General features: G+C 45.1%; 2 protein-coding genes across 10 annotated transcripts in view; both read right to left on the reverse strand.

The window, feature by feature from the left end:
* The window catches only part of LOC116319579 (collagen alpha-1(I) chain-like), a 27136-nt gene extending 18838 nt beyond the window's left edge, over positions 1-8298 (reverse strand). For 2 of the 9 annotated variants that reach the window (XM_039614032.1, XM_039614026.1), the window contains exons 1-4: positions 7791-8293; positions 560-642; positions 387-457; positions 141-182 (exon numbers count right to left, since the gene is read on the reverse strand). In XM_039614032.1, coding sequence (XP_039469966.1) covers positions 141-182; positions 387-444 — 100 coding nt within the window. In that variant the 5' untranslated portion in view covers positions 445-457; positions 560-642; positions 7791-8293. Of the gene's footprint in view, positions 1-140; positions 183-386; positions 458-559; positions 1798-7790 lie in introns of those variants that run through there. The other 7 variants (XM_039614034.1, XM_039614029.1, XM_031738952.2 and 4 more) reach the window with 7 other exon arrangements.
* Positions 8299-10203: 1905 nt separating this feature from the next.
* Positions 10204-13068, reverse strand: LOC116319569 (E3 ubiquitin-protein ligase TRIM21-like). Its single transcript, XM_031738945.2, has 2 exons — positions 12775-13068; positions 10204-12105 (listed from the first exon to the last, which is right to left on the reverse strand). The coding sequence occupies exon 2, from the start codon at positions 12094-12096 to the stop codon at positions 10801-10803; it is 1296 nt and encodes a 431-aa protein (XP_031594805.2). The 5' UTR covers positions 12097-12105; positions 12775-13068; the 3' UTR covers positions 10204-10800.
* Between the last annotated feature and the right edge of the window lie 1086 nt (positions 13069-14154).

A 14154-nucleotide genomic window follows, 5' to 3' on the forward strand; every position in this document is an offset into this window, starting at 1 on the left:
AAAATGATTCTAAAAACAACTTTTGTTTATTCCTGTAACTTAATGATGATTAATGTGTTTGATGTGATTTGTTTCGTCTCCATGAATAATGACTCTGGAGTTATTGATATCCACATGAAAGTAAAATCATCTAAACTTACTCGGCGACGTCAGTCGAGCAGTCTTTGGTGGTTTTCTGAAGACTGTGAAGAAATATTTAGTCGTTAATACGTCGTCTCTGATGTCCTCACAGGATTTTCCACCATGTTTCCCAAAATCCTGACAGCCTTTAACGTGCATTCACATTCAGTCCAAACATGATAAATATGTTCTCAGCTGTGATTCGATTAAACTGAGTTTCTTTTATCCAACCAGCTGCATTTCAGAACAAACCTCTCTGGTCTTACCTTTGTTTGCGGCGCCTCCGCCTGATCCGACCGTCCTCGCCGCTGTCGACCTGTCCATCCAACGCTAACTGCTGCAACAACACACATGCTGCTGCCGTCAGTCCACAACAAAGCAGCTCTCGTATTGTGTGAGAGATGAAAGAGCACGACTCGTAAAAAGCTCGTTTTCTTACAGTGAAGTGGACTTTGCTGCACGCCCGAGGTCGTGTTTGCACACCGATATTTCTCTGAGCTCGTGTTTCTCTCCTTTGTGTCTCTGGTGGAAAAAGCTCTTTAGAATGATTGAAAGCGGCTGAAGCTCTGCAGAAAGGACGCAGCTCTTTGTTCTCCTGATAAATGTGGCTTTGCTTTTAACAGATGGGACGAATGTAGAAAAACAATCCTCAACAAAACTGAAGCAGGTCTGAGGTTTTACTCATGAACTGGGAGGGGGCATCAAAGGTTTTCCAACAGTCCAACAAATGGACTGAAAACACCTGAATTCTCCTCAACTGAAATAATTTAAAGGCTTCCAGAATCAATGCTGAAAACAAACCACTGTGGCCCATCTGTCAGCTGATGGAGGGAGAAGAACCGAGGACTGAGGCAAACAGGATGAACTCAAAACTAGAAGTTTAAAGTTTACAGAATCCACAAAAGCACAAAGAAAGGCACAGAGAACTCTGAAAGCAGAGAGATGAGACCGTTCATACAGAGAAAAGGAGGGAGGGAGCTCGGAGAAGAGCGCGTGAGACAGGTGGAAACAGTCAGGGAATCAAAGACAGGAAGTTGAAGACTCGAGGAAGAGCGACTATTAAAGACTGGAAGTGAAACCTGGAGGACACAATCCCTGACAGCATCATCAAAACTAAAAGATAACCTCACTGAGGATTCAGGACTGTGAGTCAGTGTGTCGTGTTAAAGAGACGTTAACTGAAGTTAAAGACGGGTCGAGCTGTACTTTTACACGATGGCACCCTGAGTCAGCGTAACCTTGGAGACGAGTGCAGAGAGCCTTTAACCTCCTAAGACCCGAACTCTTTCATGGCACGCATTTTTAATTTCTCTTCATCAGATGAAGACCTGATGAAGAGGATTTCAGTCCCTTGTAGAGCAAAATGTAGTATTTGATGTGATGTCCACATATGTGGTCCTAGGAGGGGATACCACACTCACTTTACACGGTGGCACACATACAGCCCACTGTGACCTTCAGTGGGTCAGACTGGGGAAAATCCACTTCCTGTCAGTGTAAAGTAGGTTATCTGCACGTTTAGTCCCCAAGATATCGCAATACAAGAAAAGGAAGGGCCAACAGTACGTCTCAGTTTTTATTAGATAAAGAAATCCTGCTGGTAACTTACAGGCCACACTGTCCTGTTTCATTTATTTACGGTGGACAAAAAGGACGTTTACAGAAGTCAAAGGAGCTTGCAAAGAAAAGCGTCTGGACTTCTTTGAGTTGCTTGAAGACGTTTCACCTCTCATCCGAGAAGCTTCTTCAGTTCTAAGGTCAAATGGCCGAGAGTCCCAGATTTAAACCCAGTGGGAGTATCCCCCCAAGGAGGGACAAAGGACCCCCTGGTGATCCTCTAATCACATGAGCCAAGGTGTGAAAGCGGGTGTGGGACCTAATCAGCCAGGGTTTCAGGTGAGCTCATTGTGAAACCTGGCCCCACCCTATCATGTGATTTCCTGAGGTCAGATGGCCCAGGGTGTGAGTGGGCGTTAAGGCGTCTGGGGAGGGAACTCAAAACTGGATTATAGATGGCAGACAGTTGGTGTCGTAAACCACCGCCTCTGTTCAAAGATGGTCGCTCACAGTGGACATAGATGGCCTCTTTCACTCCTCTTTCAAACCATCTGTCCTCTCTGTCCAATATGTGAACATTGGCATCCTCGAAAGAGTGACCTTTATCCTTAAGATGCAGATGGACTGCTGAGTCTTGTCCTGTGGAGGTGGCTCTTCTATGTTGTGCCATGCGCTTGTGAAGTGGCTGTTTGGTCTCTCCAATGTAGAGGTCTGGGCATTCCTCGCTGCACTGTACAGCATACACCACGTTGTTCAGTCTGTGTTTTGGAGTTTTGTCTTTCGGGTGAACCAGTTTGTGTCTGAGTGTGTTGCTGGGTCTGAAGTACACTGGGATGTCATGCTTGGAGAAAACTCTCCTGAGTTTCTCTGATACACCGGCTACATAGGGGATGACAATGTTGTTGCGTCTGTCTTTCTTATCCTCCCTCGCTGGTGTCTGATCTTCTTTTCTGTGCCTCTTTGCTGACTTTATGAACGCCCAATTAGGATAACCGCATGTTTTCAGTGCTTCCTTTACATGTGTGTGTTCCTTCTTTTTCCCTTCAGGCTTAGAGGGACCATGTTCTGCACGGTGGTGTAGGGTCCTAATTACTCCAAGTTTGTGTTCCAGAGGGTGATGGGAGTCAAAGAGGAGGTACTGGTCCGTGTGTGTGGGCTTCCGGTAAACTTCAATGTTGAGGTTGCCATTCTCTTCAATGTGCACAGCGCAGTCCAGGAAAGGCAAACAGTTGTCCTTAGTGTCTTCCCTGGTGAACTTGATGTTTTTATCCACGGCGTTAATGTGCGCAGTGAAGGATTCCACTTCTTGTGTCTTGATTTTGACCCAGGTGTCGTCCACATATCTGTACCAGTGGCTGGGTGCTCTTCCTTTGAAAGAGCCAAGAGCCTTTCTTTCCACTTCCTCCATGTAAAGGTTGGCTACAATAGGTGACACAGGGGAGCCCATGGCACAGCCATGTTTTTGTCTGTAGAAGCCTTCGTTGTATTTGAAGTATGTTGTGGTGAGGCAGAGGTCTAACAGTGTGCAGATCTGATCGGGTGTGAAGTTGGTCCTGTCTTCCAAGGAGCTGTCTTCTTGTAGTCGTTTTCTGACAGTCTCCACTGCTTCCGTGGTGGGTATGCAAGTGAAGAGAGAGACTACATCAAAGGACACCATGGTTTCATCTGGATCCAGGGTAAGTTTCTGGACCTTGTCGGTGAAGTCGGTGGAGTTCTTGATGTGATGTGGGGTGTTCCCCACGAGAGGTGCCAGGATGGTAGCAAGGTGTTTCGCAATGTTATAAGTGGCTGAGTTTATGCTACTGACTATGGGTCTGAGTGGGACCCCTTCCTTGTGGATCTTAGGAAGTCCATAAATGCAGGGTATGGCATCCCCTGGATAAAGGCGGTGATATTTGAGGCGGTCAATGATTTTGTCCTTTTCAAGGTCTTGAAGGCAAGCTATAACTTTCTTTTTTTGTAGCTGCTTGTGGGGTCTCGTTTTAAAGCTTCGTAGGTGTTGTTGTCACTGAGGAGAGTAGTGATCTTTGTGTGGTAATCTGTTGTGTTTAGGACCACGGTGCACCTTCCCTTATCCGCTGGTAATATAGTGATGTTGTGGTCTTTGCTCAGGGAAGCGACGGCCTTCTTTTCTTGTGGTGTGAGGTTAGACGGAGGGACTTTGGCACTGGAGAGGGTGGCTGAGACTTTCATCCTAATTTGCTCTGCTTCTGTCTGTGATAATTTATTAATCCGTATGGCGGTTTCTGTGGCTGTGATGAGGTCCACTATGGGCAACTGTTGCGGAGAAATGGCGAAATTGAGTCCTTTGGCTAAAACCTTCTTTTCAGGTTCAGTGAGATTCCGGTCTGAAAAGTTCTTTACCCATTTCTCCCGACTGTCTTCAGGTGTGTTTTCTTCTCTGAGTTCTCTGAGTCAGAAAACGACTACAAGAAGACAGCTCCTTGGAAGACAGGACCAACTTCACACCCAATCACATCTGCACACTGTTAGACCTCTGCCTTACCACAACATACTTCAAATACAACGAAGGCTTCTACAGACAAAAACATGGCTGTGCCATGGGCTCCCCCGTGTCACCTATTGTAGCCAACCTTTACATGGAGGAAGTGGAAAGAACGGCTCTTGGCTCTTTTAAAGGGAGAGTACCCAGCCACTGGTACAGATATGTGGACGACACCTGGGTCAAAATCAAGACACAAGAAGTGGAATCCTTCACTGCGCACATTAACGCCGTGGATAAAAACATCAAGTTCACCAGGGAAGACACTAAGGACAACTGCTTGCCTTTCCTGGACTGTGCTGTGCACATTGAAGAGAATGGCAACCTCAACATTGAAGTTTACCGGAAGCCCACACACACGGACCAGTACCTCCTCTTTGACTCCCATCACCCTCTGGAACACAAACTTGGAGTAATTAGGACCCTACACCACCGGGCAGAACATGTTCCCTCTAAGCCTGAAGGGAAAAAGAAGGAACACACACACACGTAAAGGAAGCACTGAAAACATGTGGTTATCCTAACTGGGCGTTCATAAAGTCAGCAAAGAGGCACAGAAAAGAAGATCAGACACCAGCGAGGGAGGATAAGAAAGACAGGCGCAACAACGTTGTCATCCCGATGTAGCGGTGTATCAGAGAAACTCAGGAGAGTTTTCTCCAAGCATGACATCCCAGTGTACTTCAGACCCAGCAACACACTCAGACACAAACTGGTTCACCCGAAAGACAAAACTCCAAAACACAGACTGAACAACGTGGTGTATGCTGTACAGTGCAGCGAGGAATGCCCAGACCTCTACATTGGAGAGACCAAACAGCCACTTCACAAGCGCATGGCACAACATAGAAGAGCCACCTCCACAGGACAAGACTCAGCAGTCCATCTGCATCTTAAGGATAAAGGTCACTCTTTCGAGGATGCCAATGTTCACATATTGGACAGAGAGGACAGATGGTTTGAAAGAGGAGTGAAAGAGGCCATCTATGTCCACTGTGAGCGACCATCTTTGAACAGAGGCGGTGGTTTACGACACCAACTGTCTGCCATCTATAATCCAGTTTTGAGTTCCCTCCCCAGACGCCTTAACGCCCACTCACATCCTGGGCCATCTGACCTCAGGAAATCACATGATAGGGTGGGGCCAGGTTTCACAATGAGCTCACCCGAAACCCTGGCTGATTAGGTCCCACACCCACTTTCACACCTTGGCTCATGTGATTAGAGGATCACCAGGGGGTCCTTTGTCCCTCCTTGGGGGGATACTCCCACTGGGTTTAAATCTGGGACTCTCGGCCATTTGACCTTAGAACTGAAGAAGCTTCTCGGATGAGAGGTGAAACGTCTTCAAGCAACTCAAAGAAGTCCAGACGCTTTTCTTTGCAAACTCCTTTGACTACGATGACCTGGATGACTGAGAACCTTCACAGACAGACGTTTACAGAAGACTGTAAAAAAACAGGAACTTTCTGTATTTAGTTTTTTATCTTTTACTTCATTACTGTAGCTTTGACTTTGTCAGTAAGACAAGCTGTAAAAAGCATATAAAGACAGTTAAAGTCCAGAATTCCTCGTTTACGTGTGTTGATGCTGCTCAGCCATCCAGGTGAGGAAACGCTGATTCTGTTCATCTGGACGTAACTTTGTCAAAGCTGAAGAAGTGACTGAGATCAGTGACCAAATGTCTCTCTCACTGAAAACGTCCAGATGAACAGAGTCGACTTCCTGGCCGTCGTCCTTCATGTTTCCAAAGTCAACTTTGTGACAGTTTAAATAAAGGTTACACGGAGCTGCTGCGCCCCGCTGTGGTACAAAGTGGTATTACAGAAAAGTCCAGCCTTTGTTTATCTCTTCTACATGTCAACATAAAGTCATTGTTTCTTCAGTTTTTTAAAACACAAGAATTACAAACAGCTTTAAAGACATATAAAAATACTACCTCAAGGCTTTGGTGTAAAAACGTTTCTAAAGCACCTCATAATTCATCCTGTGAGTTTACAAATGTTTAAAAATACTCCGATTGTGTCGGGACGTTCACAGCATCACATGTAGGAAACTCTGGGTCATTTGATGAGAAGCAGAATCAACATGTACTACCTTTATATACCTTTTAAAATAATCCATCTTCACTCATTTCTAAAAAAATACTCCGAGTATAATTAGTTCTGCAGTACTTTGGTTACTTCCTTCTTCTTCTGAGCCCACATTTTTAAAATCTGACATTAAACCCTAAACTGAATTATGACGCACTGCTGATGGTTTTTTCTTCCAAATCTTGAAATGTAAACTTTTGAGGTTTTATTAGAATAAAACATAATTAGAGACGGTATATTAGGAACACCTGGACTGATTAACTCGTCACTGCTGCGCTTTTGATTATCAACTCAACATCTTTAAATTCAGACCCAAAACGAACAGCCTCTGTGGGTCAGAGATGCTCGGAGAACTTTCAGTTTTAGAGTTTTTAAGCGACATTTTAACTTCTGCCTATCTGAAAATAACATCCTTACATCATAATCAGAGCCAATAAAATTCTGATGTGACAATTCTCAAATATTACACGACAGAAATGAATGCACTGTAATCACAGCAGCCTCGTCACTGAGATCGCTCTGCGCTGTCAGATGGCAGCTTTCATTCTCTGATTGTGTCTGAGAACTAAAACTTATTTGGCTTCATTTAGGAAACGACAGAGTTCAGGATGAAACAAGTGCTTTCACAGCAGTTACCCTGCAAAGACAACATCTCATCTACCCTCAGAGTGTCCACACCTCACTTCCTCGCAGGCCGTAAAAGAAGGAAAAGTTAAAAAATGGTGCCCTCGAGTGTTTTTGTCACTAATGCCAAAATCTGGTGCCTCCAGCTCTGCTGATCGATGCAAGCTGATTGGACAACAATGTTTCACTGATGCCAGAGAAAGTGACAGGCTGGTCTGAACAGGAGCTTCTGGATATCTGAGTGCTGCTCAGCCCTCTCGGCATCAGCAGCCTTCCCAGACCCAGACCAACACATGATGCTAAACCGCTGGACCTTTGACCGGAGGGAGATGTTTCCACTGAGAGTAATGCTGGGCATCTTTTTGGAAAAAAATGATCCTGATATAACAGGAGAATCTATTAACGAGCAAAGTGTAACTCACACTCCCCCCAAACCCCCTGCAAAGGCTGCACATGTGCGCCTGCACAGTTTAACAGCTCAGAGGAAAGTGCTGACAAACACATGAGATTCAGATCTGCTCATAACAAAAACCTGATTACACTTGGACAGTGATGCTACATGAACACATGAAACTCTTCATCCACTTTAAATATATACATATATAAACATTGTTATTCTTCTTGTTTTTGTAATACACAGAGGGTCTGAGCTTCTCCTCAAACATTCACTAAAGTTAAAAAAGTTATTTTTCACTTTCTAACAAACCCTAAAGCTTAAAAAAATAATATTTTCTGTTAATTTTTCTCAGATGAACTAAATGAGTCCGTCACAGGCTGGTGCTCTGCTCAGGAACACACAGGTGAACCAGCAGCTTTAGCCACACCAGCCAGACTCAGTCTCACCTGAGAAACGCCGAAACAAAGAAAAAGATAAAGATGAAGGTTTACTTTACCTCTCAGCTCGTTTGTGCTAAACCAGTGCGTCTCATCCTCCTCAGTACAAGTAAAGAAGACGTGGAGTCCAGGTGCTGAAGGGGAGCGATGTGCATGCATGCGTGTGTCTGCAGAGTTTATGTATTAGCTTTGTGTGACTCACAGCTTCATCCGACAAGTTCCAACAAAGTCAAAGGCGCTTTCATTTCAGCGCTGACAGGCCGCCCGAGGCAACGGGAATCAAAGTTTTACACACTCGCATTAATGCAGCGAAAGCCGCTCAACAACATGCTGCACAAATACACTACTAATGCATTGACTTACAGCTGTGATTAAACCTGTTTGTGGCGAACAGACTGAATTTTTTTATGTTGGATTAAATGAAACAAAAATGAAAGGAGGGAAAAATCCTCCACTCACTGAAACGTGTCATTAAAAATGACAGCAGGAAACTTTGTGCACAGAAAAAGTGCTAAAAACTGCACAGCAGGTAAACATGCACAGATCTTCTCGGTATAAGTGCTCGTGCACGTGTTTACGTGCTCGTGCACGTGCAGCGGGCCTTACAGCTGCAGTGAAGCCTCCCGACTCTTTTTACTCTCAGTGAAGCAGAGAAATGCAGCTCACAACATGATCTCCACCTGCATAGTTCACACCAGGAATTATGAGAAATATTCACGCACTTTTCATTTTTGTGTATATGCTTGTAGGCCACTTTATTAGGTACACCATTCTGGTACCAGATTGGACCCTCTTTTTAAAGCCTCTTCAGTCCTTCGTGGCACAAACTCACTGAGGTGCTGCAAACATTCCTCTGACACTCTGATCCATGTTGACATGATACCATCACACAGTTATAAACGATGTGAAGCTGTCGTTCCACCTCTGTGGACTGTGGAGGCCGTCTGAGCACAGCAAACTCATTGTCAAGTTCAAGAAACCGTCTGAGGTGATGTGAGATGTGTGTGCTGTCCTGGAAGCAGCCAGCAGAGGATGCCACACTGAGGCCACGGTCAGCAACAACACTCAGGTAGGTCGTGCTGTTAAAACGATGCTCAGGAGGTGCTGAAGGGCCCAACGTGTACCAGCGAAATATCCATCCCATGAAACACCACCAACTACAGCCTGAAGTATTGATACAGGGCAGGAAGAATCACTTCATGTTGTTCACACCAGATTCTGACCCGAACATCTGAATCTCACAGAAGAGATGAAGACTCCTCCCACCAGGTGGTTTTCAAATCTTTTGTTTTCTGTTTTCAGACCTAAAAGCACCGAGGTTGGCCGGAAACTAAATCATTCACATAAATGACTCCAGTGTGAGGCTCTTGCTCTCCTCAGACACGAGTCTGAGTCTAAACCAGTAAATGTCCTGCAGTAAATCTAATCGGCCACTAGATGGAGGAATAAACACCAGACTGGGTAAAATATGTTGGACACCTCCTGCATCAATTCAGCGTTTATTGACTAAATAAACAACCAGCTGTTCTGTGAACACAAGAAAAACTGGTTTATGTGTAAAGAGAAAGTGTGAACGCCTGTAGCTGCGTCACGTTGCTATAAGGTGCTCTGTGTAAATGTTTGCCTTTACCTGTGAGGTTCCTCCCCCATTGACTCTAACAGAAAACCAGTTTACGTTACTGGAAGTACCGGTTTCCCCGTGCAGTGGATGAGCTGAGCTGCTCTGCAGGTGTATTATCAATGAGGGGCTCCTTCTAACTCACCTGTTTATGGAAAGTTCCTCTTCTATCACAGGACATTTCCACATGCTGTGACAGTCCACACTGAGGGGAATACCTGGGAATATATTTCATGATGGAGGGAGAGTGTGCTGACTGTCTCTGAGTCTGACATGGAAATGTTGATGAACTTTTCCGTCGGCTCCAAACTGCAGCATCCATCAGTAACTTCATTCTAATAACCAGATCACATGATGCAGCACACACAGCAGTCTGCAGCCCGAGCTCTCGCCTCACAGCGATGACTTTAACAAAGACACATTTCATTGTTTGAAACTTTGTGAACTTCCACCACTGTAGCGTTTCAGAGCTGACAGACAATAAGCAAAAGCAGAACAGACGAGCTTTAATATGACAGGAATCAGATTTTTTGGAAGGCTTTCTTTCATATTTTGGCTCATCTGCTGTAATCTTTAGATTTTACTTCTGTTGCTTGAACAAGTCTGAAACTGAATGAAACTGAAGTGAGGAATGAATTCTTCACTGACGGGAATCTTCTGATATGATAAATGCTCGTTAATAAATTTAAATAAAATCTCAGGTCACTGCTGAGTCAGCTGGTCTTCAAACTAGAAAGGCTGTAGGCTGTTAATACCAGCCATGCTGATGAGGTTAAAGTGTCATTCCCACAGCTCAGGTATAAAAAATATATGAGTTATTGGCCTCTGTTAAAAAATGTGCCGTTCGGGGGAAAATGAGTCTGTGCCATTTAAACCTCCCAGAGGCTAAATGCATCAGTCAGGTGTGCGTTATTTCCTGGCAGTAGCATGACCTGCGTGGGTGGGAACATGAATAATGAAATAACATTTCTAAATAAAATCAATGATATAAACAGGAAGAGTCGGATTATTGATTTAATGTGAAGAAGAAGACAAAAAGAAGTAAAGTTGGTTCGACACAATCAGCTGAGCATTTCTAGAGTAACTTTACATAATTCAAAAATAATCTTTACTTATCTTTCACTCGGCCTGAGCCTATGGCAGTGAAACTAAAGGCTGGCTCACATCACCTGATCCAGTCCCAGCTGTTTTGGAAAGAGAGAAGTTTGAAGCCGAGTCTTAAGTAGAGAGGGGGTCTGTCCCCTGAATCCAAACTGGGAGCTGCTTCCACAGCAGCTGAAGGCTCTGCCTCCCATTCTACTTTTAGAAACTCGAGGAAACACAAGTAATCCAAGTATTCTTTTACTGGAATACCAGAGGATGCACCGAGCAACAGGAGCTTCTAGTTCACAGTGTGGTTTAGGATAAGGCCAGGAAACCTGACCTCATTACTCTGGTGCTGTGGAGCCGGTCTAATCAATGGCGGTGATGATTAGCGGTGCAGAGTTTCTACCATCATCATTCAGACCGGGACTGAAGAATGGGCGGAGCTTCTGAGTGAAGGAGCAGCCAGTAAAGGAGTAGATCAGAGCTGCAGCAGACACGTCATAAAAAGAGACCCAACCCCTCTCATAGTCCACAAACACTCCCACCTTCTCAGGACCAGACCGGAGAGAGAGAGCGACATCAGGGTCAGCCTTAGCTTTGTACTCGTATCCGTCTCTCAGCCTCACAGTCCAGAAACCGTCCCGAGGACTCAGTGTGATTTGAGCCTTCCTGTTGGTCGACTCTGTGGCCACTCCTAAAGTCCACTCGGTCTTTCCTTTAACCTGAACCTCAAAGTAAAATCTGCCTGAAGAGAAACTCTGCTCTCCTAAAACATTGATGCAGTAAGAAAATCTCTCTGGGTTGTCTGGAAGCTTCTGCCTCACGTCACTATCGTGAACTTGTTTCCCATCATCAGACAAGACGAGGTAAGGATTTGCTGTGTCTGGATCAAACGTCACGTCCACTGCGTAGCTCTGAATCCGCCTCAGCTCGACCCTGGCGACCATCTTGGGTAGTTTCTCCTTCATCTCTGCAGTTTCCTCCAGCTGAAGGACAGAGAGCAGCTCCACCTCCATCTTCCTCTTCTTCAGCTCACGGATGTCCTGCTCCATCTTTCTGATGAAGCCTTCAGCCTGCAGCTCTGTTTGTCTCTGCTTCTCTCTGATGGCCTCCGTGAGCTTGGCCACATAGTCTTTAAGAGCAGCAAAGACCTGAACACCATCTGCCGTCTCTCTGTCTGCGTCCTCTTCGCCGAGCTCCACTGAGCGTTTGAGCTCCTCAATCTTCAGTCGGATCTCCTCGATCATCTGCTGGATTTCAGCCTCCATCTTCACCAGTTTCTCTCCTTTACTTATTTCCTCCAGAGGATGATTGAATTTCATGAAGTCCCAAAGTAATGAAAGGCAGACCATGCACACAATCGCCATCAGTTTGAAGCCTTCCCCATGGAGAACCTCCACCCGTCTACCTGGCCGTTGCTCTGAGCGTCTGAAGGCATCGACCATCTCAGAGATCAGAGTGTTGACCTGCAGCTCGGGCTTTGGGTACAACATCTTCATGCAGACGGGACACTGGAACGGGACGTCAGGATCTGCATATTTACACATGCAGGCTTTGCAGAAGTTGTGTCCACACGGCGTGCTGACCGGATCGGTGAACACATCCAGACAGACGGAGCACAGAAGCTGATCTTCAGTCAGCAGACGGGCGGCAGCAGCCATGTTTGAACTCTGAGACGGGAAAGATGAATATTAAAAAGTGTCTGTGATGTTTACATGTTTGTGTTTATTTGTTTGTCACTGCTGGAAACGTCTTCATGGATCTGAGTGAACGACGAGTTTACACCTGTTATCAAACCTGTTGAAGCCGACAGGATGTTTCTGCTTAATTTCCTCTGAATGAGAACATTTAGAATAAACTGATTTAAGACTTACACTAAAAATTATTGCAAAAGACTTTTAACAGCTGATTTTTACAAATATTTCTGAAACTTCATCCACACAAAGACTCATATCCAACAACCTTTCCTCATTCTGTTGCATTATTACTTCCCTTTGTCACTGCTCCCTTTAAACATGTGCTAAATGTGTGACAGCAGATTGCCACAGTGTTTGTGTATTATTGAGCTCATGAAGCAGTTTGAACAAGTCTTGTGAAAGCTAAGCAAACATGACAGAGTGAGCTCAGGCGAGGAGGATGAGCGGCTGAAATATGAGCCTTCAAACAGGTTCTCTTTAAGATAAATGAGTTTACTGAGCTCGTCATGATGCAAAGAACTAAAGTACAAAGACTGAAATCTGCATGAAATATTCCATCAGAAAAAAATCTGTTTGAGAAGCAAAAAGATGCAAAGATCAGCTTTGTTTTCATGAATGTTTAAAGACATGAGCCGTACTCACCACAGACACTCTGTTGATGGGGAACTCTGACAAACTCACACTAACGTTTGTTTGAAAAGAAAAGAGAAAGCGAAGAGCCCAACAGGTGTTTAAACTGAGCGTGTGTCAGAGTAAATGTGCTTCTGACTCACCTGTGGAGCTCCGCCTCCTGCTGCAGTGTCAGCTGAGCAGCTCCTGTGATGTGGAAGTTAGTGTCCTGTCCTCCTCCTGCTGGAGACCTCATATCAGACTGTGTGTTGGTGCCTGGTTATGAGCTGGAAGCCTCAGCCCTCTGAAATTTGTTCTGGCCTCCAGTTTTCTAACAATAAACCACATTACTGCCATCATGCATCCAACAAACCAGAGAAACAGTGAAGTAGTTACTACGAGATGAACCTCATTCATCAACTTTAGTATTTTATATCCTCCAGCAGCATAAATACACAAATACATGTCATAAGCTTGTTAGCATCAGTTAGAAAGACGAGCCCAAACTCTGACACAGACAACAGGAAACAAAAAGCTGCATGAACACATGCTAAAGCTACTTGGACATGGAGTCACTATTTCACTGTGGTGGAGAAGCTTGTGTGGCTAATAAGCAACGTTGTGTTTTATTTTGAATCAGAAAAGTGAGAAAAATATTTAATCATGTAATCAATGCAGATGAAGCTAGTTGTTACCATGAAAAGTGTGAGACTGATAAAAAGGGGAAAAATTTAAGCAGGTTTTGTTGTGGATTTTTTTGATGACCTGGAAGCTCCTGACCATGCATGGAGGGTTTCACCCCAAGTCCAGCATCCTGAGGCTGTACGCTAAGCATAAGGAAGGAGGCCGGGGACTGGTGAGCACCACAGACCAGGATGAGACAATGAACATCCACGAATGCATCAGGAAGATGGCCACGACCGACCGTGTGCTCAGTGAATACCTCAGGCAGCAGAAACCAAAGAAAGAGGAGGAAGGCGAGGAACCATCATGGAAGGACAGGAACAAGCACTGAGTACAAGATCCATAGAGGCTGGGGTCTATCACAGCAGGCCAGACCCCAGGTGCAGGCTGTGTAAAGATGCCCCTGAGACAATCCAGCACATAACAGCAGGGTGCAAGATGCTAGCAGGCAAGGCATACATGGAACGCCAGAACCAAGTGGCCGGCATAGTGTACAGGAACATCTGTGCCGAGTATAACCTGGAAGCCCCGAGGTCAAAATGGGAGACGCCCCCAAGGGTGATGGAGAATGACCGAGCTAAGATCCTGTGGGACTTCCAGATACAGACGGACAAACTGGTGATGGTTAACCAACCGGACATAGTGGTGGAGGATAAACAAAAGAAGACATCTGTAGTGATCGATGTAGTGAATGACAGCAACATCAGAAAGAAGGAACACGAGAAGCTG

This window comes from Oreochromis aureus, linkage group 6 (genome assembly GCF_013358895.1).
Source record: "Oreochromis aureus strain Israel breed Guangdong linkage group 6, ZZ_aureus, whole genome shotgun sequence".
In the NCBI taxonomy this organism is placed as follows: domain Eukaryota; kingdom Metazoa; phylum Chordata; class Actinopteri; order Cichliformes; family Cichlidae; genus Oreochromis; species Oreochromis aureus.